This window comes from Populus nigra, chromosome 3 (assembly GCF_951802175.1).
Source record: "Populus nigra chromosome 3, ddPopNigr1.1, whole genome shotgun sequence".
NCBI lineage: Eukaryota > Viridiplantae > Streptophyta > Magnoliopsida > Malpighiales > Salicaceae > Populus > Populus nigra.
In genome coordinates, this window is record NC_084854.1 from 25,950,731 (window position 1) to 25,975,003 (window position 24,273).

A 24,273-nucleotide genomic window follows, 5' to 3' on the forward strand; every position below is an offset into this window, starting at 1 on the left:
TCTGGGACATGGTTTAGGTCGAGTCAATGAAAAAACCTAGATTTTGTTAAGTAGAAAAACATCTTTTTGGGTTTTATTACTATCTTTTTTTTTAAAAAAAAAAAAAAACTAGATTGAACTATGTTAACTATGCCAATCCATGATTCAAGTCTTGGATTGAATTAGGCCGAGCCAATGAAAAAATCATTGAGTAAATGAAAAAATCCAGGTTTTGTGAAAAAACATCATTTTGGGCTTCATTATAATTTTTCTTCTAAAAAGTCTATGTTGAACTGGGTTTACTCAGTCTAATTCATTACTTGAGTTTGACGAGATTGATTCTAGAATTCAGCTTCTTAACTATAATTTTGAGCATGTTTAATATTGTGGTAGTGATTTTTTTTCATAGTATTTTTGGATTAAAAATGTATTGAAATAATATTTTTTTATCTTTTAAAATTTACTTTTGACATCATCATATCAAAATGATATGAAAATATCAAAATAAAAATTAATTAAAAGTAAATAAATAAAAAAATATTTTTAAAACATAAAAATAAATTCTGTGTTAACTATCAATTAAAAATGTTTATTGTTTTTTAAATAGAAATTGTACTGTATTTTAGAAAACAGTTAAGCAAGTTGCCTTGGGTTTCGGGTGACGCGGTGTAAGGTGTAAGAGATAAGGTTGTTTTGACCGAGGGAAAACTACTGGTGTGCCGTCTAGACGCGGCGAAAAACTTACTGCTTGGCCTGCTTGCACCCTCCGTGTATGGTGTCGGGGCCCTTGTTTTTGGGTGGATGACCACGGAAAAAAAAAAAGATGGTGCAGTCCCAATCTACAAGAACAAGTTGGGACAGCACACAGATGCATTATGCAAATCAAATCGTATAAGAAAATCCCATTTGAGAGTACCTCATGCTAGTATTCATGCGTTTTTCTCCAAACACATCCAGATCTTCATGGCTTGGAAAGTGAATTTAAGTATTTTCTAAAATATTTGGCACGCAATGTATGCTGTTTGACCAATTCTATCTAATTTCAAAGGGTTGATGTGATATGTCTGTAAAATAATCATTTCAACAAAATTCTTTTTAACTTATTTGGTGAAATTCAAAAATATAATTTATATTAATTTTTAATATATCCTTTAAAACTTATACAAACTTCTATTATCTTATATTATTTATTAATTTTAATTTTAAAAAAAGATATAAGATTTTACAAAGTAAGGTTTCAAAACATGATTTAGTTTATTCTTTACAATGATTTCTTCCCTGATTTTTTTGTTTCATATATTAAATTCAGTATTTAAAAATAAATTTCTTTGTACAAATTATATTTCTACGAGGACGTGTCTTAAAATTATTTGAAAAAAAAATAGTTTTTATTGACATGTAAGCTATTGAATAATGCCCTTTAGTGTCTTTTAGTGTTGCATTAAAAATATAGCAGTCATGTCCAAGCTTGGTATAAGCATCAATTTAATGTTCTTACTGCAGAGGAGAACTCCAATGATTTCTGATGTAGTCTGTCTCCTAGAAATTGAAGTTCTTAAACATTGAGTGAGAGCATAACACTGCGATAATATGATCTGGATAGACAATAAGATTAGGCTTGAGAGAAGTTAGAACAGATTAACACTTTAAAACTGTGACGACAAGAGATTTGATTATTGAATTAGAGTTAAATATTGTCAGATAAATCTAGTAGCAGTTTTCTGATAGGCAACAATGGAGTCACTGATCAGATCTTCCAGAATCAAATTTTAGATCCGGATGTTAATGTTTGGGTTAATTTTCTTATTTTACGTATGGTTTTTTGGATTTTATGTTATTCCCTTTATGTTTTTAAAATTTTTAGTTGTTTTCTAGTAGAGATATAATTTTCTGATTTATTTAAAAATCTTATAGACTTTTGAGGAGGTGACCACTTTATTTTTTATTTTCAAAGAATAAAACTATAAATGCAGAGTTGAATTCCATTTGCTCATTAAATCGTCTGTATTCTTATATGTTTTTTTCCTGTATTTCTACCTTGTGGCTATCCTATTTAGCTTACTCTTGAACCAAATTCTAGCACCTACAATTGTAAGTTTGTTTATTTTATATTATGAATACACTATTGGACGCTATTCATGGGTGAACAACCACTTCCAGGAACTAAAATAATGGTGGAGAGCCCGCTAACTCGAGATTTACCAGTGATCACACACTTATACATTTAATACTTACAATAATTCTTAGGAGATCATCTATTTTAATACTGCTCTAACCCAAACACGTTTAACTTCGAGTTACAGGATAAGGTGTATTAGGCTAGATGGATAACTGTTAGGATGCTACATGATTGATAACAGATCGATTTAATTGGCGAAGACTAACGCTTTCTTGAATGAGGCCTATATTAAGCTAATTTGGGTGGAATTGACTAAAATAGAAACGTATGGTGCAAATGAATTTCCATTAAACACGGTGGAAAATTAATTTTTTTTCTTTTTTATAAATTTATTAATTGAATCTCCCTTGAAACTGCACCATAACAATACGAAATTCGACAATTATTTTATTGTTTTGATCAAATTCATAGAATTTTCTCCAAGTGAAAATTTATATTTCAAGGAAGCTAATTAAAATGTTTAAACAATAGTTCATAAAATTTTGATTTTTTTAAAAAATTAATTTTTTTATATTTTTTATTCGTTTTAATATAATAATATCAAAAATATTTTTTTAAAAAAATAATATTTATATTATTTTCATAAATTTCCAAACAAAAAACCATTACTTTTAAACATCTCCTGAAAAATCTATAATTCAAAGCTTGATTTTAACATAGTTTCAAATTTATTAAAAAAATATTAATCCAACTAAACTCAATTAATACAATCAAATCATGTCAAATTAACATTAATGTTTTTAAAAAGCAAAATGATATCATTTTAACAAAAGATAATTAACTTAAATTGACCCAATGATTTGTACGTTAACATGACAATTCAGTGACTTGAGTTCTTATCCAAGTCATACTTTAAATCAAACTAGTCTAACAACTATAATTTTAATAACACAATGAAATTCGAATATTATATAAAAACATATAGTCGGGCGATAATGCAAATGACTAGAAGTCAGCTCGTTAGATATTTATCTGAATAGTGAGAAACGCACCTCTTTCCCTCCCCTCGGATATATGGTCAGGTCTTTTTTCCCGCAAAAGGAAAAAGTTCTATCTCTTTTTATGTTAAATATCATCCAAATTATTTCTTTTGTGATTTAAGATCAGAAATTTTTTACATGTTCTTTAAAATATAACAAGGGATTTCACTTTAGTACTTTATGGAGTTTTTTTTTTGGACTTTGTTTTGTAAAATCTTTTAATAATAATTTAAACAAAATGTACCTTCAACATTATTCTATTAAATGGTGTTTTTTATGACTTAAATTAATCATGGTAGCCTTCACTCGCAAATATTCAAGTAATTTTTACTTGAAAACAAACACTTAGCAATATGGAAAAACAAGTTGACTTACTTTAAAAGTAAGCAAGTCATGCGCCCAAAATGCGGTAGCTTCAAGCCATTGACATTTCAATACCAGAATTCTTAAATTTATCGATGGAACTTTTCATCGATAGAATTTTAAGTTGGTATTTATACTATCAATCCATCAACAATAATTTTACTGATAAATTCATCGATAGAAATGCTTCATTGGCAAAACTCTCATTGATAATTTTTGATATGTCAATGAGTCAGTCGGTAATAAAATTATCGATGAATTTATTAACAGGAAAAGCGTGCAAAAAAAATTATTTGCTTTATTCCATCGGTATTTCCCTTAGGAAGTTTGCCATATAACAGACATAAATACTGTATGCAATTCCTTCGGTGATTAACTAATGACACAATGATATTTGCAGTAATTCTTTTTGAACTATTTAAAATATACTGAAAGACTTAATTTTTTGGTACTACTGTCATTAATTATTTAAAAATATTTAAAAAATCTATTTAACAGAATTAGAACAATAGTAATACTCTATAATACTAAAAAATAAACAACAATAACAAATAAATAAATCAACTAAAAAATATTTTCATATAACCTAGAAAACCTATTCCATAATCCATAATCCATAATCCGTTAACAAATAAATAAATTTAATTTAATTCAAAAAATATCTAACTAAAATCCAACAAAATTTATCTCATATGAAAAAAAAATCCTACAACAACATTTCATACAATTATTAAGAACATAATTTTTTAAAAAAAATAAATAAAAAATATAATGTAAAAAAAAACACAAAAAAAGAGAAGAAAAAAAGAAAAATCTCACCTTAATTTAATTGCGAGTGAAGATGAGAAGATAAAAGAAAAAACAAATTCATAAAGTATGTTAATGAAAAAAAAATTGAGGTGAAAGAAGAAGAAAAGAGGAGAAGACATACTTACCTGTGGAGGAGAAGAGAAGAGAAGAGAAAGAAAGAAATGGATGTTGGTTTTTTTACAGAAAGGAAAGAAGAAGAAGAAGAAGAATAGGCGCGCTTGTTATAAAATGAGGGATTCTAGTATTTTTATTAGGCTATTTTACTGATGGATAATTAAATATTAATATTTTTAATCATTTTATCGGTGATTATATTGGTATTATTTAATTTAAAGTTTCAATTTAATCAAAACTTTTCAAAAACCCTTTAAATATCACCGATAACTTTTCAATCCGTTGTTATATGTTAAACCAAAACTATAGGAACAAACTAAATCAATGTTCCCTAATGTAACATGCTTGAACTAGGCGAGTATCGAATATTGGTAAATATCAATATTACACCCGACATCACAATGATTTTAAAAATAAATCTTTCATGGAAATAATGGATTTCTGGCATTCTATTCTCTTTGATGGGGAGTGGTCTTGTTTAAGGAGTCGCCGCCTAGTATTATGGTCACTAGGAACTCTGACTGATCAGCAGAGATTCTATGGTATGGGACTGATTATGCAAAAGGGAAGATATTATCACCCCTTAAACGTCAGGCAGACTGCATTGCTGGTTTTGTCATAAATTGCTAACATTTTGTTGGTTTATGCTATGATGATTTGCGTGTAATATTCCTGACTTTGATGCTAAGGAATATTCGCCCATGGATACTTCAAACTCTGGTGTTGGTAAAAATTACGTAGCTATAAAAATGAAATAAATTTAAATCAGTATTTTTATTCCTGACTCTAGCATCAGTGAATAAAAAAATAAAATAAATTTATTTTTACGCGTGCACATTTTTTTATTTTTATGTAGCTAAATAAAATACAATGAAATAAATTTGAATCAATATTTTTTATTCTTGACTCTGGCATCAAAAAATAAAAAAAATAAATTTATATTCTATTTTTTTATTTATACATACACAAATTTTCATTTTTTTTATATATGTTTTCTGGCTGGGTCCATCCCGGCCTGGTCACTGTCCCCAGCCAGTGACTCGGCTGGGCACCGTTGCAGACCGCATGCGTGAATTATTCACGCATGCGCTGCACAGTGCGAAGGTAATTAAAACTACCTTCGCACAGTGCCAAAACAAATGAAATGCAAGGCGGGGAGAGACGAGGAACGACTTACTTGGTGCAGCGAGGCGTAGCCGAAGACGATGGCGCACTGTGCTGGAAGAACGATGCTGCCTCCTCTGCTCTGGTTTTTTCTCTTTTGCTTTCTTTATTTCCTGTTTTTTTCTCTGGCTCTCTCTGTCTTCTCTCTCTCTCTCTACTGGTTTCGGTCCTCTGTTTTTTTTTTCTTTTTCGCCTGTGTTTGTTCGCCTGTGTTTCTTTTCTGACCTGTTCGTCTCCTTTGCTCCTGGTTTTATATTCTGTCACCTTCAGTTCTGAGATGAAGGGACAAAGACGATGGTGGGGCTGATCCTCGTCTCTGTGTCGTTCCTCTGCTTTTCTCTCCTTCTCTGTTTCGTTGTTTTTTTTTCCTGTGTTATTCCCCCTTCTCTGGCTTTTATAAAGCCAAAGCATGGCCTCTCTTCACGTGTTCGTGCCTCACGATCGTGAGGCACGAACGCCTCTGTTTCTTTGAGAAGAAACAGGGGCAAAAAATTTGCCCCCCTCTGTGTTTGTTTTTTTCGTATGCTCCTCCCAGTTTTTCTTCCCCGTTCTCGGTCACTCTCTCTCTCTCTGTTTTTCTTCCCCTGTTTCTGTTTTGTTTGCTTCTCTCTCTCTCCTGCCGGTTCACTCCCCCTCTCTGTTTTCTTCCTTTCGTTCTTTGTGTCTCCTGGGTTTTTTTGCCTCCTTTTTCTTCGTTGTTCCTCTGTTTTTATAGAGCCTGGCCGGTGGTAACGGACGGTATGCAAAGGGACGACAACCATTAAAACGTCCATAACTGAAGCGAATGGATGATTACTGCTGCAACGTTTCTCAGCCTTTACTGCTGAAAACGGTCTCTGGTTAAAGGAGAAGAAGATAAACAGCGTTCTTCCAAACGGCGCCGGTTTGAGATATAAAATGGCCATTTGCATTTTGACCCGTGAAGTTTTGAAAGTTTTGTAATAAAGCCCCTAGTTAAACTGTAATTGGACCCCTGCGTTTCCGCGCCATGTTCAAGCTAGTCCTTGGAGTTTAATGTTTGCAGTTGTGACCCCAATTAAACCCCAAACTTAGATAATTATTCAATTAAGTCCCTGAATAAATTAATTTCAAGTTCAATTAAGTATAAAAACATATCAATTCTCTAATTAAACCTATGATTTGATTAATTAAATTAATTTCATGCTCAATTAAATCTTAAAACTTATCAATTGTGAAAAGGCTGATGACTTTTGTATTTTTTTTCTTTTTAATTAATTTTTTTTTGTTTAATTTAAATTGTTAATGTTAAATATTTTTCTGTTTAGTTATCAAACTTTTATGACACAGATTCCGGGTTTGACCGGTTAACCTGGTTTAACGAGTTAGCCCGGTTAATTCTGGGTTAACCCATTAATTTTTTTTTTCTATTTAGTTATCAAACTTTTATGACGTGAATCTAAAGTTTGACGGGTTAACCTGGTTTGAAGGGTTAACTCAGTTAATTCATATTTTTTTTTCTTTTTCTTCATTAGTTTTTTTCTTTATGTTGGTTTTTTTTCTTTTTAATTAATTTATTTAATTATCACACTTTTATGACACGACCTTGCAGCCAGACCCACGTCCAATGCTATTCGGTCTGGTATTGCAGCCAGACTCATTTAAATTTAGATCATGCAAGTTTAATGTTATTATTAATATTATAAATATTACTTTTGGGTCAGGCGTTGCAACCGAACTTAAGACTCTTAAGTATAACTTTGTAGAAAGACCTAATACTTTTAAATCTTAACTTTTTTAAAATATAAAAAGTAATTAACCCACGGCATTGCGCGAGTCATGTAACTAGTATAATTCTAATATGGTAGCAACCCCCGCCAGCTATACATTGACTGTATACATTACATGGACATAGATTATGAACAGTTTTTACCATAGTTATGGAAACTAGGGGTTGACCCGATTAAAAGGTCGGGTTTTAAGTTTTATAGGTCAATTTAAAAAAATTAAAAAATATTTAAAATTTCAATATTTCATATAAAAAAAATTAAGAAACAACCCATAAATATATTTTATATTTTTTTTAATATTTATATAGTGAACTTTAAAAAGTATTAATAATCAACTAAAAAATACATATAAAAAAAGGGTATAGGAGAAAAACCACATTTGAAAAAAAAAGGTTTCATTTGGGTTCACCCGGGTCATGGGTCAACCTGCCAGATCGACCGAGTTTTGCTGAGTTATTGCACTAGCTGGTCTTTTATTTTACTTGAATTGGTCTAGTCACCGAGTCAATCCATCATCCCAGTCCGAGTTTAATAATCATGGTTTTTACCATAGTTTTGAAACCCGGCCCAACGGTTCTACCCGAAACCCAGCTGATCCGGGGCTGGAACCAGGCCGGGTTTAAAAAAAAATAAGGAAAGGCAAAACCTGAGGTGACCTGGTGGGTTGACCTGGTTGCAACCCGTTGACTTTTATTTTTAACTAAAACAACATGTTTTGATTAAAAAAATTTGACCTGAACGACTGAGTCAAAACCTGTAACCCGAGTCTTCAACAAAGGCAGCCACCTGTCAGGGTTTAATAATGGTTTTTACTCTTGGCAATTTGTCTCGTCATACGAGGAACAGCTCATAAGATTGTCACCTCTTGCTGCTATTCTGCGTACGCATGAGCTACTTATTTTAGGGCCCCAAATATAATAAAAGATTAGGAACAGAAGCTGCCAGTTCATAGCTGGTGGTGCATCTTGAACCTTTACATAAAGTATCAATATTCTTATCGGTGCATACCCTGCAGTTGATCAAAGGAGAACAAAAAAAAAAAAAAAGAATGGCTGAGCCAGTACATTATAATTTTAACGATTATACGTGGATAATAATGTTTTGTGTATTGTTTTCAAAGACAACATGAAAGAGAGGGAACTAGAAAGAGAGACTTTTGCCCTTAAATAATGAGAGTTTGTGTCGATTAATGTAGTAGGCACATGCTAGGAACATGGATTCACTTTATTAACATAGAAAGGTTTCTTTAGTTCTTAGATTAGTGAAAATGTCCCCTTTTTGGAACGATCACATGTTGACCCAGGTAAATTGATTAGCAATTAAGTTGTATTCTTGCATAGATAGCTCTCTGGGTAACAACTTGGTGCCATACCCGCGGAACTGGGGAATCTGAAATACCTTGACACTCTGGAAGTATCATCCCAACCAGAGCTCTTCCTTCCTTTGTTTTTTTTTTTTTTGGAATATATCTTGAATTCTGAAGCACTCTAGTTAATAAGGCCTCTTTCCTTACTGAAAATACTCAGAATGTAAGCAGGATTGTAGTTTTTGGGTTCTTCAGGTTTTTGGATACTGGTGTTTTTTCTGGTCGAATTCCTGTCAAATCTCGTCTTCGTGGATGCCATCTCAACTTTCCATGACTTCCATCTTTATTCAATTCTACCTGGTTCGGTCTTTAATGCTTCTTGGTTTAATTAGAGATTTGGAAGAGAATCAACTCATTGGTAGCTTACCAATAGAACTTGGAATTTGACCAAGACTGTAAGCTTTTCTGGACCATTGTTTATAATACTATAACATAAAGAAGAAGAACAATGATAAATTGGAAATTTTTTCAGTGTTCCAGTGATAAAGTTTGCAGCCATGTGAGGTCAAGGCCTCCATATTAGATGTGAAAGTTAGTGTTCGCGATTTAGTTTAAAACTTTTTTTTTATTTTTTAGTTTTGTTTAAGACCATTTTACTAGTATTTAATAATATAAATTCAAAACAAAGTTCTTATGGTTTAGACTTTTTTTTAGTAGAATTGTATCTTTCATCATAATCAGTCTCCATCTAGCTGAACTTTCACTTTAGAAATATTTTTTTTTGAAGATAGATTGTGGCATCTCACTGTCAATCCCATAAAGAGAGAAATATTGCACATTTGTATGAACTCCCAAGTGTAATATATTATGACATTATGGAATATCAAAACAATAATAATAAAAATACTCATTCCATTATGATGTTATTGAAATTCTACAACAAAACACAGGATTTTCTTAAAACAAACACTTAGTCTTTATGATGCTGAATACATATCACAACCAAACTGAATAAACAAACAAACAAGCCAGCACACAGAGTTCTTGCCACACCGGTGCATTTTCCACATCCTCAAAAGCTTTGTAGAGAAGATGATCCTTTGTTTTTTTTTCCTATTCCCAACTCTTCAATCTTCAATCTTCACTCTTCCTCCATGTAGCCAGCTTGTCGAGAGGATGTGGAAAATTTATCAAATTCAGACAACCACTAACCTCTGCATATTGTAACGAAGGCATATCCTTTTCCACGTTTTTCCAGTCCAGCTTTAAATTTCGCAGGACCTTAAAACATAGACCTTCAATGTTCCAAGGAAAATCTCTTCCATCCACAGACAGAGGACTTGTTTGGAAGTCAATGATTTCTCCGTTCTCAATACAAATGTATTGCAATTTAGAAAGCCTCTCAGGATTGATCCATGTAGGAAGAGTACCTTGGTGATAACGCCTGAGATACAACTCTTGGAGACTTGGAGGAGGTGAAAGGATGTTAAGCATCGTAGAGATAATGTTGTCTTCACAATCTTGGGCATCAATGGCTAGTACCTTAAGCTTCTTGAGCTTCAAGAGTACCTCCCTTTCATTTTCTGTAATTTCACTGTCCTTGCCGATACTCATTCTCAGCACTCTTAGGTGGACAAGTTTTTCAAGATCACAAAACTTGCAACTTGCTGCTGATCTGCTATTGGATGCCACTTTGAATCCAGACAGTTCTTGAAGATAGGAGAGCCTTTCTATTCCTGAAGGTAGGTAATGGAAACAAGATCCTAAATCCAAGACCACCAACTTTTTCAAAGAAGTGATTTGATCTATTTTGCCTAGGTCATTGCGTCCAGCAAAAACCAAAAACTGAAGGTTGCGGAGCTTTCTGAACGAATATGGTACTTCTTTAAGGCCTACAATACCACTTAGATTCAAATATGCCAAGCGTTTAAGAGAGGAAATCCATTCCACGAGTTCCTCTGTAGAAATCTTCTCCAACTTAGTCAGGGAGAAATCCAACACTCTGAGAGAACCAAGCAACCCAAAATGCCTACCAAACACAACTTGATCATCAGTTGACATTATCAGCAAGGCTCTGAGCTTTGAACTTCTCTTCAATGGTTCTGGGTTCATTTCACTTGTAAAACCCAACCAACGAGAATTTGCAGTTATTTCCTGCTTGCCCTGTTCATCAAATTTGCCAAATGACTCCTCCTCTGCTATTCTAGTGGTCAGTTCCCTCACCATGTCATGCATCTTGCAACAGTAGACTCTTCCATCATATCCTCGTCTATTCACAGCTTCAACCAAGCACCTAGTGACTAGTTCAGAGAGGTAACGAAAACCCAATTCTTTTGCGGTTTTCGAGCCCTTGCCCTGGATTAGCCCCTCTGCAACCCACCAATGGATCAGTTGCTCTGCTTGTATCTCGGAGTCTTCAGGATAAACGGAGAAACACAATAGACATTGTTTTAAATGTATTGGAAGTTCATCATAGCTCAGTTGAAGAGACGCCATCACTGAGTTAAAATTTCTTCCGGCAGTCAGTTCATGAAAATTTTCATTGATTTCATTCCATTGGAGAACTGAATTTGATCTTGGAGCCAAAAGTGCTGCTACTGCCTTGATTGCCAGTGGAAGTCCCCCGCATTTCTCCAAGAGTTCTTTACCAACTCTTTCGAATTGAGCATCTGGGCATTTTCTATCCCTGCACCTGGAAAACGCAGATTTGCTGAACAGCAACCAGCTATCATTGGCTGTTAGCAATTTTGGCCGATGAACCCGTGACTTGTCAACTCCCATGCTAGTTAAGACTTCTTCGTTTCGAGTTGTGATTATGATGCAGCTGCTTACTCCAACTGCACTCTGCAACCCTGAGAAAAATTGATTCCACCATCCTAGATTAATCTTCCATACATCATCCATAACAATGAGGCATGTCTTGCCTTTAAGTAGTTCATTGAGTTTGTGCAACATTTGAGCTTCATCAGACACAGAGCAATGCGATTCTAATTGTTCCAGCATGCTCCTCATGATCCTCATGTCACTTGAAACTTGAGAAACCGACACCCAAATCATGTTATCATAACGACCAGCTACATGTTGATCATTAAAAATTTTCTGGGCAAAGGTGGTTTTACCCAAGCCTCCCATCCCGACGATGCCGACTAGGAGAAGTTCTTCTTTTGTGTCACCAATCCAGCCTTTTAACCTTTTCAGATCCTCTTCTAGTCCAATTATCTCAGACGGAACATAGTCCTGTGCTGTGTATTTCATACTCTGGGCTGTGTTATCTCCATGGTCGCTCTGGTCCTGGTATTTTAAATGCTCGCCTAGTGACTTCTCCATCTCCCCCAGTTTTGCATTAACGACCTTCAACTTCTTGCCTGTTTGATACCAGAACAGTGGCTTCTTAAGTGTCAAACTGGTGCAGGATGCTTCTTTCTGATATTCATCTCTAACAAGGCAATCTGTCATTATGTTGTCAGCTTCGTAAATTAGGTCTCTCAAGCTAATCAAAATGGCCTTGACAACTTTCTTCTTTTCCTTGAGGTTCTCTGTGTCAGCAAGCAGGGCCTTTGTAAGGTCTAGCCTGGTCTTCATCAATTCAAACTGATCTTTGAAGTCAAGTGCAAATCTAGCATGTTCTCGCAGAGCTGTGAACACTTGTTGTGTCAGGCTTTCAAGCATAGCATCTACTACTACTGCCATCTTCTTGTATTTTACCTGTAGAAGAAAGTCTTCTTTTTATTCCATAGTCATCTATAATGATAAATCACGAATGCGATACAATCTAAAGCGTCCTGCAGACCATATAGACTTTAAACTTCATTCCCATCTTTAGCCTTCTGAAATCCGAGCATTTCATCAATTACATGCAAGTAAATCATAGAATTTCTATTTTCTAGTCCTTGAAAAAAACATTTGATTAGAAAAATGGAAGGCACGTCCAGTTTCAGCAACAACCTACGTTGGCAAATTGACTCCATGGTTCAACGTAGGAAACCTTATCTGATCACTCGTAACCCAACATAACAAATGAACAGCCTTTAAAAGAGAAATTGAGTTAGAAATTCTTACCGATGGCTGCTTATAGATCTTGAATATTCAGGGCGGAAATTTAAATCCTGAAAGGACAGAAAAAGTTCATCAATCAAAGAACATACGCTAGAAGTGAAAGCATACTTAAATGGCCTGAACCATGAAGACAAAGATGGTCATGAGAGCAAGAAAAAGAAAAATTCACCTTGCTGCAAGTGGCGGAGTTCGTTTAGCTGTGACCAAAGAACTGTAAAGAACTACTGAGAGAAGCCATACCATAGTCCAAGCATTGGAGATTAGAATAATTTTGGGGTCAACATTGCTGGGCTGAGGTATAGATGCTTTGTTAAAGCCACTTTCTCTTTTTTGGCAGATAGCTGAAGTGGGGCAATTATTGGGGAAAAATAGGGGGAAAATAAAAAAGAAGAAGACAAATAATGGGGCCACCACTAAAAGTGACCTAAGTCATGTTTGATGGATTCCACAACATCTATTTTAGACTTGTCAATAAGGTAGATTCCTTTCAAAATTATTTTTCTTGATGTTCCTTGTAGATATTCAAGAATAAGGGAATTAACTAAATAATTTTCTATTTTTGCAATATTGTGTCCTTTGGATGACTAAATTGATGTATTTGATTTTATTTTGTTGTCTCTCTCAAACTCTCTCAAATAAGTTAAGAAAACACACATCCAAAAACTTGGTGAAAACAAGAGCCAGCTTTGTGCATTAGAATCTGTAAGAAAAGTCTACTATTCTTGGCATATACCTTTTCTTAATTTTTTGATTTTTTTGGCAAAAGACGTACGTTTTGGGGCATCGAAAAAAACAAGAGGACTCTCTTATGGTACCAGAGGGAGTAATTTTTTACTCCAATATTTTCCAACAAGATTCCAATAAAAAAAGACCAAGGACATCAAGGAAAAGAAAACAATGAGATAAATATCCATAAATATAGAGAAATTGACAAACCACACAATCGCAAGCTACATCGACCATCAGGTCTTGCAGGACAGACTGCACACCATTCCAACGTATTGATCTCTTTGAGAAACACAAGGACATCAAGGAAAAGAAACCAATGAGATAACTATCCATAAATGTAGAGAAACTAACAAAACACACAATCAAAAGCTATATCGACCATCCGGTAACGCAGGACAGACGCCAAATCATGCCGAGGTATTGATCTCTTTAGAAATATCCTCAAGGGTTTTTGAACGTTCAAGTACAGCCACAACCTGAGGCATTGTAGGCCTGAGAGAAGGTGATTGATCGGTGCACATTATTGCCAGGTTCAAGGCAATTCTTGCCTGTTCGCTATCACTACTGCCCAACCTTGTGTAAACTAGCTGTTCAAGTTCTTGCTTCGCATGCAACTTACTGGCCTGCATTTATGTGAACCTATAAGCAATAAGTACTCAAAAGAGTATCATATCTACATACTTTTACTCCCTATTAATGTCCGATCGATGGATACTAATAATACTGAAACATCCAATCCTAAATTATGAGTTTCTTGAATACATCAATTGGATGATGGTTGCTATGAGACCGGAAAATATCAATGGTAGATTCTTCTTTTTCCATTTTTTAAGATGAAGAATTGAAGCGGGTACTTAATTTTTGTTATTTTGACAAAAAAGTTTAATTAAAGAAAAACTGTTTCTAGCTCTTACCGTATCTAGAAGAAAAACAGAGTTTTCGTCTCCAGTAGAATCTGCATTATTTTTCCCACTAATGATTTCAAGAAGAAGGATCCCAAAACTGAAGACATCGACCTTGACAGTCATGGCTCTTCGGGTTGCATATTCTGGTGCCATGTATGAACTGAAATTGCAAAGAAATGATAGATTAAATAGGGAACCCAATTTCTTTCTCTAAGCAGCCTGGTGTCAACTATCAGCTAAAAGGCAAAGTTATTAAACCCGGTCCGGGAAGATGAATTATACAAGTTAACCCATGTTCAATTCAAAATGAAGTTGTTTTAAGTGTTTTTTTTTTTTTAAAAATTAAAACCATATTTTATTTTTAAAAATCAAATCAAGTTTTGATTGAGTTATGAGTTAGCCTGCTAAGTTGTTTGAATTTTACTGAATTAACTCCTATCATATTTATTTTAAAACCCGTTAATAACAGTATGAAAAGGTGCATTACTATGATCGGTATCTTTCCAGTATTCAGAATTAAACTTCATAGAGGAAATAAAATTGTAAGATAATTTTATACTTACAGTTGTTTTCCTGCTCCAACTGCAATATATGGATTTCCCTCCTCGTAAAGCTTTGCCAATCCAAAATCTGATATTTTGGGATTCAAACTTGCATCAAGCAGAATATTAGTGGATTTAATGTTTCGGTGAATTATTTGTGGCTTCCTTTCATGTAGATACTTCAAACCCTTTGCTATTCCCTTGCAGATATTAAATCTTTTTGGCCAATCAAGTTGCACTTTAGGATTTGAATCTGCAAATAACCAAGTCAATACTCAATCTCTCTCTCACACACACAGCGATATAAGTTAAATTTTGTGCAAGGACAAAAAATGGCTTCAATTCAGTTATGTCATGTTCTTCATTAAAATTGTTTTGATTGATCCACATATAAGCAACTAAATCTTTACCTGTGCTTTTTTGAATTGTTTGTGGATTCCATCTAAGTAGATTCTTCAAAGCCTTCGCTATACCCTGGCAGATTGTAGATCTTTCCGGCGAATCGAGTTGCTCTGTAGAATTTGTGCCTGCAAATCCCCATGGCACTAGTCAATATCCTCTCACGTTGTAGATTTTGAAAATCAAACTCAATACACACACACACACACACACACACAGCAGTGAAGCCTATCAAAGTTCCAAGAGTTTTATGAAGGTGGAAGCTAACCCACTTACAATCTCAAAAGATGAACAACAATCGTGAGTGACTGTTGTATATAGAGAGAATAAAATTTGAATACAAAACAATATAAAAGGTTAATTAAAGAATTTAGACACAGAAACGTAAAATATCATGAAAAAAGGATACCTCATCTATGGCTTTATAATATTCTTTCATCAAATGAAACATATCAAATAAATCCTAGCTACATAACAGAAGCAACATGGTTATCAACGCTGGGATTGAAACTGAGATAAAAAAAAAATACCAAATAAAACTTGTCCAAGTGAGCCATGTTTCATGTATTCGTAGATGAGCAAATGCAGGTGCCTTTTGGAATAACTAGCAAGCAATGTAACAACGTTGTCATGTTTCAAGTCCAAGGCCTTCTTAGCATAAACTTCGCTTGCTATTTCATCAACTGCTTTTGACTTTGGGTCTAGCTTCTTCACTGCTACTGTCAGATTTGGCAGGTCAGCCTGCATTCTCCACATGAAGAAACGAAGGGAAATCAAAGAAAATAAAAAAATTATCCTTTCAAAGACAAAAGTTCATGAGCAAGAAATTTTTTTAACCTTGTATACTATCCCAGAACGCCCCCTACCAAGCTCGTTCTCGGGGCTAAAATTTCCAGTTGCATCAACGATCTGTTTAAGGGTGAAAGGTTTTCCTCCGATCTTCAGTTTTGTTTCTATTCCAATAACAAATGATTTAAACCACAATTATCTTAAGAATTATTCAGATAGATAACAGATTATGTTCATAAATCTTCTTCTCTTAGTGTTTACCCCGTAATTCTCTGTCTCCTATCCAGCCCATTCTCCACATGAAAGCCAACAGCAGCAGCAGAAATAAAATACAGCTTACTGCAATCACCGCAATTTCCCAAGGACGTAGTTTTCTGGGAACTTTGGAAACAAAAAACAGCAGCTTGTAAAATGCAAGCAATAATTTATTCTCAGAGTAACAGAATTCTGGGTTTTATCAGAAAAGGGTAAGTGCTGCTTCCTTTCCTACCACGGGTGACTGAAATAGCTGATATGAGAGGTCCATTGATAGCAGGTGGATTGTACAGAGATCCTTTGCCAGTCCAGAAGAAATGGATCTCCAACGAACCATCACGTATTTTGGTGGTGTATTGTCGCTTTAGTTCTTCATTTCGTCCTCCAAGAGCTTCCTTTATGTTGAGATCTTTCTCCACTATCTCTTTCTGCCATCAAGAGTTCCTTAAGAGTGTGATATTACTACATAAATTGGCATTCTGAAAAGTGAAATACTTACCTGAATATACACATCGAACACACGTTTCCCTACTCTGCTGTTATCTTCTCCCTTCGAGTATAATGTTTCAGCAAAATGAAGTGTCACATGGTACTCGCCATTACTCAAGCAAAGCCCATAATACTTTAGAGAGACAGGAGCAAGGCGGAAATTGTTATCTAATTCTGCCTCGGGACTGGAAACTTCACATGTCGAGTTTCTTACTAAAGTACTGTCATTGATTCTGGCCCAAAAGTAGTCTCCAGAATAGCTATAAGCCCAATCGTCATTTGGACTTTGAAAAAAATTTAATGTTGAGGTATCGTTATGATAATGAGCCTTTCCCACGGTTACCTCCTCACCACCACAATTTATAAACAAGGAATTATCTGCGATAAAACTTATTTTCAGTAGAAAGATGATTGTTCTCATAAAGTGGATAGAATTCAGTAGAAACAATTCTGTCTATATTATTTTCAATGATTAAGTTAGATGAGAATTTCATCAATAGACCTCTTATTGTCTAATTTTAGTGATTTCCTTCTACTTGCAAGGAAGTGTTATGTTCAAACCCTCTCTTTAGAGAGTTTGAGACTAAAAAAATGCCCTTTTAAGGAGACCAAAATAGCTCCTCAACTTTGGCCATGGTGGCCAATCTAGTTCATGTACTAATGCTAACTCCTAGACAGTTTGTCTAATGACTAAGGATTGTAGCATTCTATCTGTGCAAAGAAAGAAGAAGGTTTAAATAACTAATTCCAATTTGATATACAGTATATGCGAGACAACTTCATTTAATTAGCTATCAGAAGAATGAACATACTCTTTCGACGACATGTTTCCTTCTGCATCATCTTATCTATGAAAGATCTAAGAAATTAACAGAGAAATTTGTTAGAAATACTTCATGATTACTCTTGTTGTAGAAAATGATGATACCACATACCTAGTCGGATGACTGGAAAAGCACCAAGATCATGGATCATAAAAAAAATAAAAATCAGTGTGAAACTTTCAAAAGTGATTTACGAATGTAAATAACAGTGTCACAGAAAGCCAGATGGATAGGAGCCTGCTCTGTCCCCTTACATGTGTACTTGTTCCGGTTCCAAGCATGTTGAATTTGTACAATTCTCTTTGAAGTTATTGTATGAAAGATACCTGCAAAATAACAACTGATAAACATGAAGCTTATATAATTTAAATTACGTAATCTCTATAGGCATGTTTTTAATAAAATCCATGATTATAAAAAAATAAAATAAAATAAAATTACGTACTCTCTAAAATGCTTCATATTTCAACACAATGTCGAGGTGGAAAAGAAACAATTTAGTCAAGGAGAAGGAGAAATTACCATTTTACAAACAACACATTCGTAATGCAGGCATGACTCATATATATATTCTTTAAAATCCTTTGTTGATTATATACTATGAATTATTTAATAAAATCTTAATATTTTAACACATTCCACGTGTTAGAGAGTTAATATAATATCATTTCAGATATTTTATTTAACAATTTAAATTTTTAAATTAAAATAGTTTTTTAATATGATATTAAAAAATTATCGATTAAATGATCATCAATTTGAAACTAATTATCATATTCTTTCTAATTAAAACTAATTTTATACATAAGATAGTGATAAACTTATGTAAGTTTCAAGTTCAAAAAATATTTTTCTAAGAAAAAGTTATATTAGAAAATAATACAAATCATATTCTGAAACCTCATCAAATAACTTAAAATTTTGTGTTGAAATGATACTTTGATAACAATCATAAATTCATTTGAATCTAACTTAAATTAAAACTATAACACAAAGTAGTACTAGACATGTGTAAGTTTTAAATTTTAATTTTTTTTATTTGAGAGTATTATCACAAAACTATTTCAGGGATATCACATAATAACTTAATATTATGTAATTGTTGAGCCTAACAACTAACTCTATGTAGGTTGAGCAATTTTGATGGATATGATCTATTGCTATTGCTATTGCTATTCCTGTTTAAATACAATACAAACATTACAAATAATTAATATAATTATAATAACTATAATAATACAGTTTTTTAATGATTTACAAGTGATTTATTAAGCACCTATTATAGCCATTAAGAACATGGCTTAACAGAAAAAAATACACTATAATAATATAGTTAAATATATATGAATGATTGAACAGATAAAAATTATGTACACTATTGCCAATCTACTCTTCACGCCAAGAGTAAGCCACATTCCATAGCAGTAAGTTATACTAAAGAAATTTGTTGTCAATCTAAGTACTGTCTTACATTTCAGGATAGGAAGATCCATTTTGCTTGCTAGTGATCCAGGAAGGAAGCTCATTAAGCGAGTTGTTTGTTAGAAATCTACGCAGGAAACAACAACCCGTTAGCAACATTGGTCTGCCAGCTGTACATTATCATAAAAATAAACAGAAACGTCTAATGTTTAAAGAACACATACAACTTGCCACTAATGTTCTGAAATGAATCGGGAATGCCACCAGTTAAGTTGTTGAAGCTCAGGTCACTGCAAGACAAAAGCAAAACACATCCAATATTGGTTCTATAGCACTCAACATAGATAATATCATATTGAATTTTGTACTGAAGTTTGAAAGAATAAGCAAGAGTTGCGAATAAGTGCACGGAGCCAAAATACCAAAGATTATAATTAACTTCTTGTGCGCTGGCCCAATATATATTAAGTGCGGTGTTGCGGTGGTTGCACCGCAATACCAAAAGTAGACTTAGAGGAATAAGAAGTTAAACTACCTGAAATGGAATAAATATTTGAGAAAGAAAGGTGAACGTACAGATATCTTAACTGAGGCCACAGGCCAATGTATTCAGGTATTGGGCCCCTAATATCGCAATTCCTCAAAATCCTGTATAAACAATTGAAGAAGTAAGGGAATCATACTTGAAGATTTAGTTTTCATTTATCAGGATGAGCAATAGGCCTTGATCTAGCTAAATAAAAAGAAACTAGCCCTCCCCTTCCTAAATGCCACCCCGTCCTTCTTAAGTTTTGATCCTAGAATTAATCTCCTATTTAATATCTCTTGTTTGGATCCTATGATAGCTTCTAACGCCAGACTTTAGCTTCCATGATGGATAACCAGCAATTAACACTATATGGAGAGAAACAATACTCACACACTAGTCAAACTTTCAGATATTACATCATTTTCTGGGAGAAATATTCCAGCTGGATTACTTACGTCACTGACCAACCTGGAATCATTGAACAAGACTTTAGAGTTCATTAATAAGAAAACAACATGTTTCATCTCTATCTACACATGTAAATAAAATAAAATGCATGGCATCACAGGGCTGCACATACAATAACTTCAATTGTGGCAGACTAAAAGTTTCTGCAGTCAGATTCCCTTTAAAATTATTTCCTATAAGAATCCTGACAAGTACATAATAATATGGTCAGCTAAATCGAATTGGTTAGCTTTGATAAATTTAATTAACTCCTCTATATATAGACCATAACATTTTAGTTTATGATCTATCATATTAAAAAAAAAAAGGAGAAAAAAAAAATAACAAACACATATTATGGAAAACTTACAGTTTGGTGAGATTGACCCAATTTCCAAAATAATTAGGTATCTTACCAGACAAATTGTTTCCACCAACTACACTGCATTGACACAAAAGCCTTCTTTAATGACAACACATCGTAGAATTAAATACATGACATTGATAGACGAAAAAAAATATCAAGGAAGAAACTTACAACTCTTCCATATTGACAAGTTGGGCATATGTCTCAGGAATACTTCCGTTAAACTTGTTGGATGACAAGTAGCTGGAAGAAATTAGGGCCAAATTAAGATATGACAACGTATTAATTATATCTTGACAATGAGGCATTTTTAAACTCAAACTCTCTAGAGGGGGATTGAACCTTGCATGCTATACCATTCCTCCCTTAGGATGACTGGCAATGATGACTGACCAATTCGACTTCCCCATTGTTAAAAATAAAAAAAGAAAGATACTTACAGTTTTTTAAGTTTGATCAAATACCCAAGTTCCTTAGGAAGGTTTCCCTCGAGATCATTGTCATCCAGATACCTTTTTACAAAGGGAAACATAGGAATAAGTAGGTGACTTATAGTACACTTGGAAGAGAAAATAAAAGAAGCGGTGAGTGTATTTTTCATACAAAGTATGGAGGGAAGACAGGTTTCCCAGTTCGACAGGAATATGGCCTGACAACGAGTTACTATAAAGATCCCTGCACATTGAAAGACATAAAGTGTAATAAAAAAGCAACCATGTTTGAATGATAACAGCAGTAAAAAACAAAATTATGATTGTTGAGACCACGACATTCATGTAACTTAACAACTGGTTCTGAAGTTCCTTACAGAATTTGTAGCTTAGAGAGTGAGCCCAAACTTTGAGTTATGTTACCTCCCAGGTTGTTGAGCCGAAGAATGCTGCGACATGACGATGCACAAATATTCGATTTAGAAGCTAACTGTAGATTAATGATTGTACTAAAAAAATAAGTTTTTTTTTTACAAAGTAAAAAGTTAAACTGTGAGCATTTCTCAAACATCAAGTTATTAGAGTCTGTACTAATTATATTAAAGGATTGTTGAGACCCAATGGTTTATATTATTGTTTAAATATTTTTTCTTTGTACGATCTATGAGGAGCGGTCCACCCACTTGCGTCACATGTGCACATATATAGGCGCGCACGCTCACCTGCATGTGAGTTGTTTTTAACAAAGTGGCAATGATGCATTGCACTTTACTTTCACTAGTTTAATTTTAAGTTTCAAAGAATTTTTATATAGAAAGTGTGTTAAAAAGTTAATATAAAACCATTCTTTAGATATTATTTAATAGGTTAAACAATCAAGCTGATATAATTCTTTTACATTATCTAACATACTTTGATCAATATTCACACTATTCTTGAAAATTAAAACAAGCTTTTTAGTGTTTTTTTTAATAGAATATCAATAAGATTTAGTTAGTGCTATTAAAAAAATAACAAACTAATTAAAAGAAAAACTTACAGTGTAAAAAACAAAACAAAAGGTTAATATTTAGCATTAGAACACCTCAACACACAATTTCAACATCTAACCTGTATAATTAAAATTCTAAAATCTAATTCGAAGCTATTGAGCTAAACAATTAAAAATTAAATCATAAATTTTATCTCAATTAGGATTAGCAACATTAAAATCTAATTTATTATGAGTAATTTAAATACGTATAAATATCTTTGCACTGAAAATTCTCATGTAACAAACGATTCCAAAACAACCTTTGATGAAACCAAAAGCCTCATATATATATAATCCAAAATGTTAAAGTGGAATGATCACCACTTGGTGAGAACAGAGAAAAACAAAACAACAAATAAATCTAATGAACAAACTGCATCAAACTAGCAGCAGCAACAGTAGTTTAATAATGAAGCCCCTTATCAGAAGATGAAGTGAATGATCACTGAACGCCTCGTATTTAACCATCGTAAAACTTTTCATCACTAGAATGATGAAAATAACAAGTTTTAACTATGCTATAGTTATTTAATTACTACTTTTTTTTGACTGATAATCATGTAGGCATATGAGCTCATGAGATTTTAACTATTCTCACTAGAATGAAAATAACAAGCTTTACATGCATGCCATCATATACAAAGATTTGATATAAAAGATATAGTTTCAATTTGTCTACATTTATTTATTTATTTATTTGAGATTTTGAGAGGTCACACGTAACATTGGTTAGCTAGCTAGGGTCTTGGAGAAGTGCACATAGATTCACCACTAGCTGTGATCCTTGGATATATAGTGAATATATCTTTATATATTTGAACATTAAAGAGTTAATGTAATCTGTTAGATATACACCAATTTGTTTAGTTTAAATTAAACATTCTAATACTATATACAGTATGCTGAATTTGGATTCCTTCATCTCATTACTATCTTCAATCTCTGAATATAAATAAACAACTTTAAAGTTTTAAGTTCAACGATCGCACTACCCCTGCTTTAGGACCTTACTACAGATTTTACACATAACATTGATAATTCTGTGTACTTGATTATTATATTTTTTTTTTTATGTATTTGAAAGACTTATTATGTACTGTTGCTATCTATCCATTACCAGCTCTACTTAATTTTAATCACACAAGAATAGAAGATGAAGTAGATGTTCGGCTATGGAGAAAGACTTACATGGCTGTCAAATTTTTACAATAACTTATGCTGTCTGGTATACTGCCTGTCAATTTATTGCTTTGAAGATCCCTGATGGACATATATACGAATGAGGATACACACACACACACACACATGTAAACCAAAACTAGAGATATAAAAGCAAAGGTAGCATACATAGCATTGACTTACAAATAGCCAAGCGATTGTAAACCGGTCAGGTTCCGAGGGATTTCACCATCAAGATTGTTGTAGGCAAGTTTGCTGTTCGGGTGCAATCATCACGGGTTCCAAGAAGAGAAAGACTTTCAGTAAATTTCAATTGACTGAATTAAATAAACTTTCTTATTAGAACAATCCATGGAACTTCTTAGAGCATAATTCAAAATTCTTAGCATAGTTATGATCATTAGAGGCTAGAATGTTGATCAGTTAATTTCAACGGATTGAATTATGTACTTTTATGAATATTGGTAATAAAACACTCAATAGAACTTTTGAGCGCAGTGTTTGAAATGATTAGCAAAATTATAAATGATGTAGCAAAGTTATATTTCTTCACTATCTTTAGAGACAATACACTCTATATCAAGTAATCTTGCAAGAGAAATTGGTTGTTGTATACCTCTTTCTTACATGCACATAGGATCCATGAAAAGTGTCCATATATCTGATTTTTATATGATAGATGGGACAATATGTGGACTAGAAGAGAACTCTTTGTGCAGTTGTTTAAAAATAATATGCCTTTTTTCTTTCTTTCGAAACATTATGTCTGGGGAAAAAAAAGCATGATCAATGCCATTGAAAAAAAAATAGAAGGATATTTTGGATTAGCTTTTAGCTTAACATAATTTTTCTTCCTTAAATAATTATAAATTTTAGCTCTAAAATTAGTAAATTTTAACTTTTTAGCTCTTTTAATTTTGTTTTTTAATTTAGCCCGCTCAACACATAATATTCTGGCTTCATCATTGTTTATAAGTGTATCTTTATCTCTTAAATCATTCTAAGCATGCTCCTATGCTTCTTTAAAGAAGGATTTTATTTTATAATTTGTTTTGTTTTGTTTATTATGAAGTTAAGTAATGATACAAAAGCAATTTTACAAATATTCTTTTACAGCTTAAAGATAATTAAAAAGACGAAGCCAAGCACCATTTAAATTAAATTGAACTATGGAACAATGATTTGTAGCTTTCTTGCACGATTCTGCCTCATTATGAGTCATCACAAATTATTG

At 33.2% G+C, this 24,273-nt stretch overlaps 3 protein-coding genes across 3 annotated transcripts; all 3 read right to left on the reverse strand.

Moving 5' to 3' along the window:
• Positions 1-9,538: 9,538 nt before the first annotated feature.
• LOC133689857 (disease resistance RPP13-like protein 4) lies at positions 9,539-13,004 on the reverse strand. Its single transcript, XM_062109931.1, has 3 exons — positions 12,869-13,004; positions 12,703-12,749; positions 9,539-12,348 (listed from the first exon to the last, which is right to left on the reverse strand). The coding sequence occupies exon 3, from the start codon at positions 12,331-12,333 to the stop codon at positions 9,778-9,780; it is 2,556 nt and encodes an 851-aa protein (XP_061965915.1). The 5' UTR covers positions 12,334-12,348; positions 12,703-12,749; positions 12,869-13,004; the 3' UTR covers positions 9,539-9,777.
• Positions 13,005-13,585: 581 nt separating this feature from the next.
• LOC133689858 (probable LRR receptor-like serine/threonine-protein kinase At1g53430) lies at positions 13,586-20,097 on the reverse strand. The gene is made up of 16 exons (XM_062109932.1): positions 19,973-20,097; positions 19,630-19,701; positions 19,278-19,343; positions 19,103-19,180; positions 17,886-17,957; positions 17,743-17,754; positions 17,620-17,666; positions 16,818-17,185; positions 16,554-16,746; positions 16,325-16,444; positions 16,112-16,227; positions 15,805-16,015; positions 15,286-15,402; positions 14,897-15,128; positions 14,343-14,493; positions 13,586-14,051 (listed from the first exon to the last, which is right to left on the reverse strand). The coding sequence occupies exons 1-16, from the start codon at positions 20,080-20,082 to the stop codon at positions 13,836-13,838; spliced, it is 2,181 nt and encodes a 726-aa protein (XP_061965916.1). The 5' UTR covers positions 20,083-20,097; the 3' UTR covers positions 13,586-13,835.
• Positions 20,098-20,108: 11 nt separating this feature from the next.
• Positions 20,109-23,696, reverse strand: LOC133689493 (LRR receptor-like serine/threonine-protein kinase RGI2). Its single transcript, XM_062109348.1, has 10 exons — positions 23,656-23,696; positions 23,223-23,294; positions 23,049-23,120; positions 21,205-21,276; positions 21,000-21,071; positions 20,837-20,908; positions 20,568-20,639; positions 20,400-20,471; positions 20,163-20,234; positions 20,109-20,112 (listed from the first exon to the last, which is right to left on the reverse strand). Exons 1-10 carry the CDS (start codon positions 23,694-23,696, stop codon positions 20,109-20,111), a joined length of 621 nt encoding a protein of 206 aa, XP_061965332.1.
• Between the last annotated feature and the right edge of the window lie 577 nt (positions 23,697-24,273).

Bases quoted from the DNA above. Each gene is read 5' to 3' on its own strand.
- LOC133689857 (XM_062109931.1), bottom strand. From the start codon at position 12,333: ATGGCAGTAGTAGTAGATGCTATGCTTGAAAGCCTGACACAACAAGTG.
- LOC133689858 (XM_062109932.1), bottom strand. From the start codon at position 20,082: ATGAACTCTAAAGTCTTGTTCAATGATTCCAGGTTGGTCAGTGACGTA. The intron at 19,181-19,277 runs GTATGTGTTCTT...TTTCCTGCGTAG, and splicing joins CAGAACATTAGTGGCAAGTT to ATTTCTAACAAACAACTCGC. The intron at 16,747-16,817 runs GTAAGTATTTCA...TCTTGATGGCAG, and splicing joins TGTTCGATGTGTATATTCAG to AAAGAGATAGTGGAGAAAGA.
- LOC133689493 (XM_062109348.1), bottom strand. From the start codon at position 23,696: ATGGACACTTTTCATGGATCCTATGTGCATGTAAGAAAGAG. The intron at 23,121-23,222 runs GTAAGTCAATGC...TATGTCCATCAG, and splicing joins TTACAATCGCTTGGCTATTT to GGATCTTCAAAGCAATAAAT. The intron at 20,472-20,567 runs GTAAGTTTCTTC...GTGTCAATGCAG, and splicing joins CTTGTCAATATGGAAGAGTT to TGTAGTTGGTGGAAACAATT.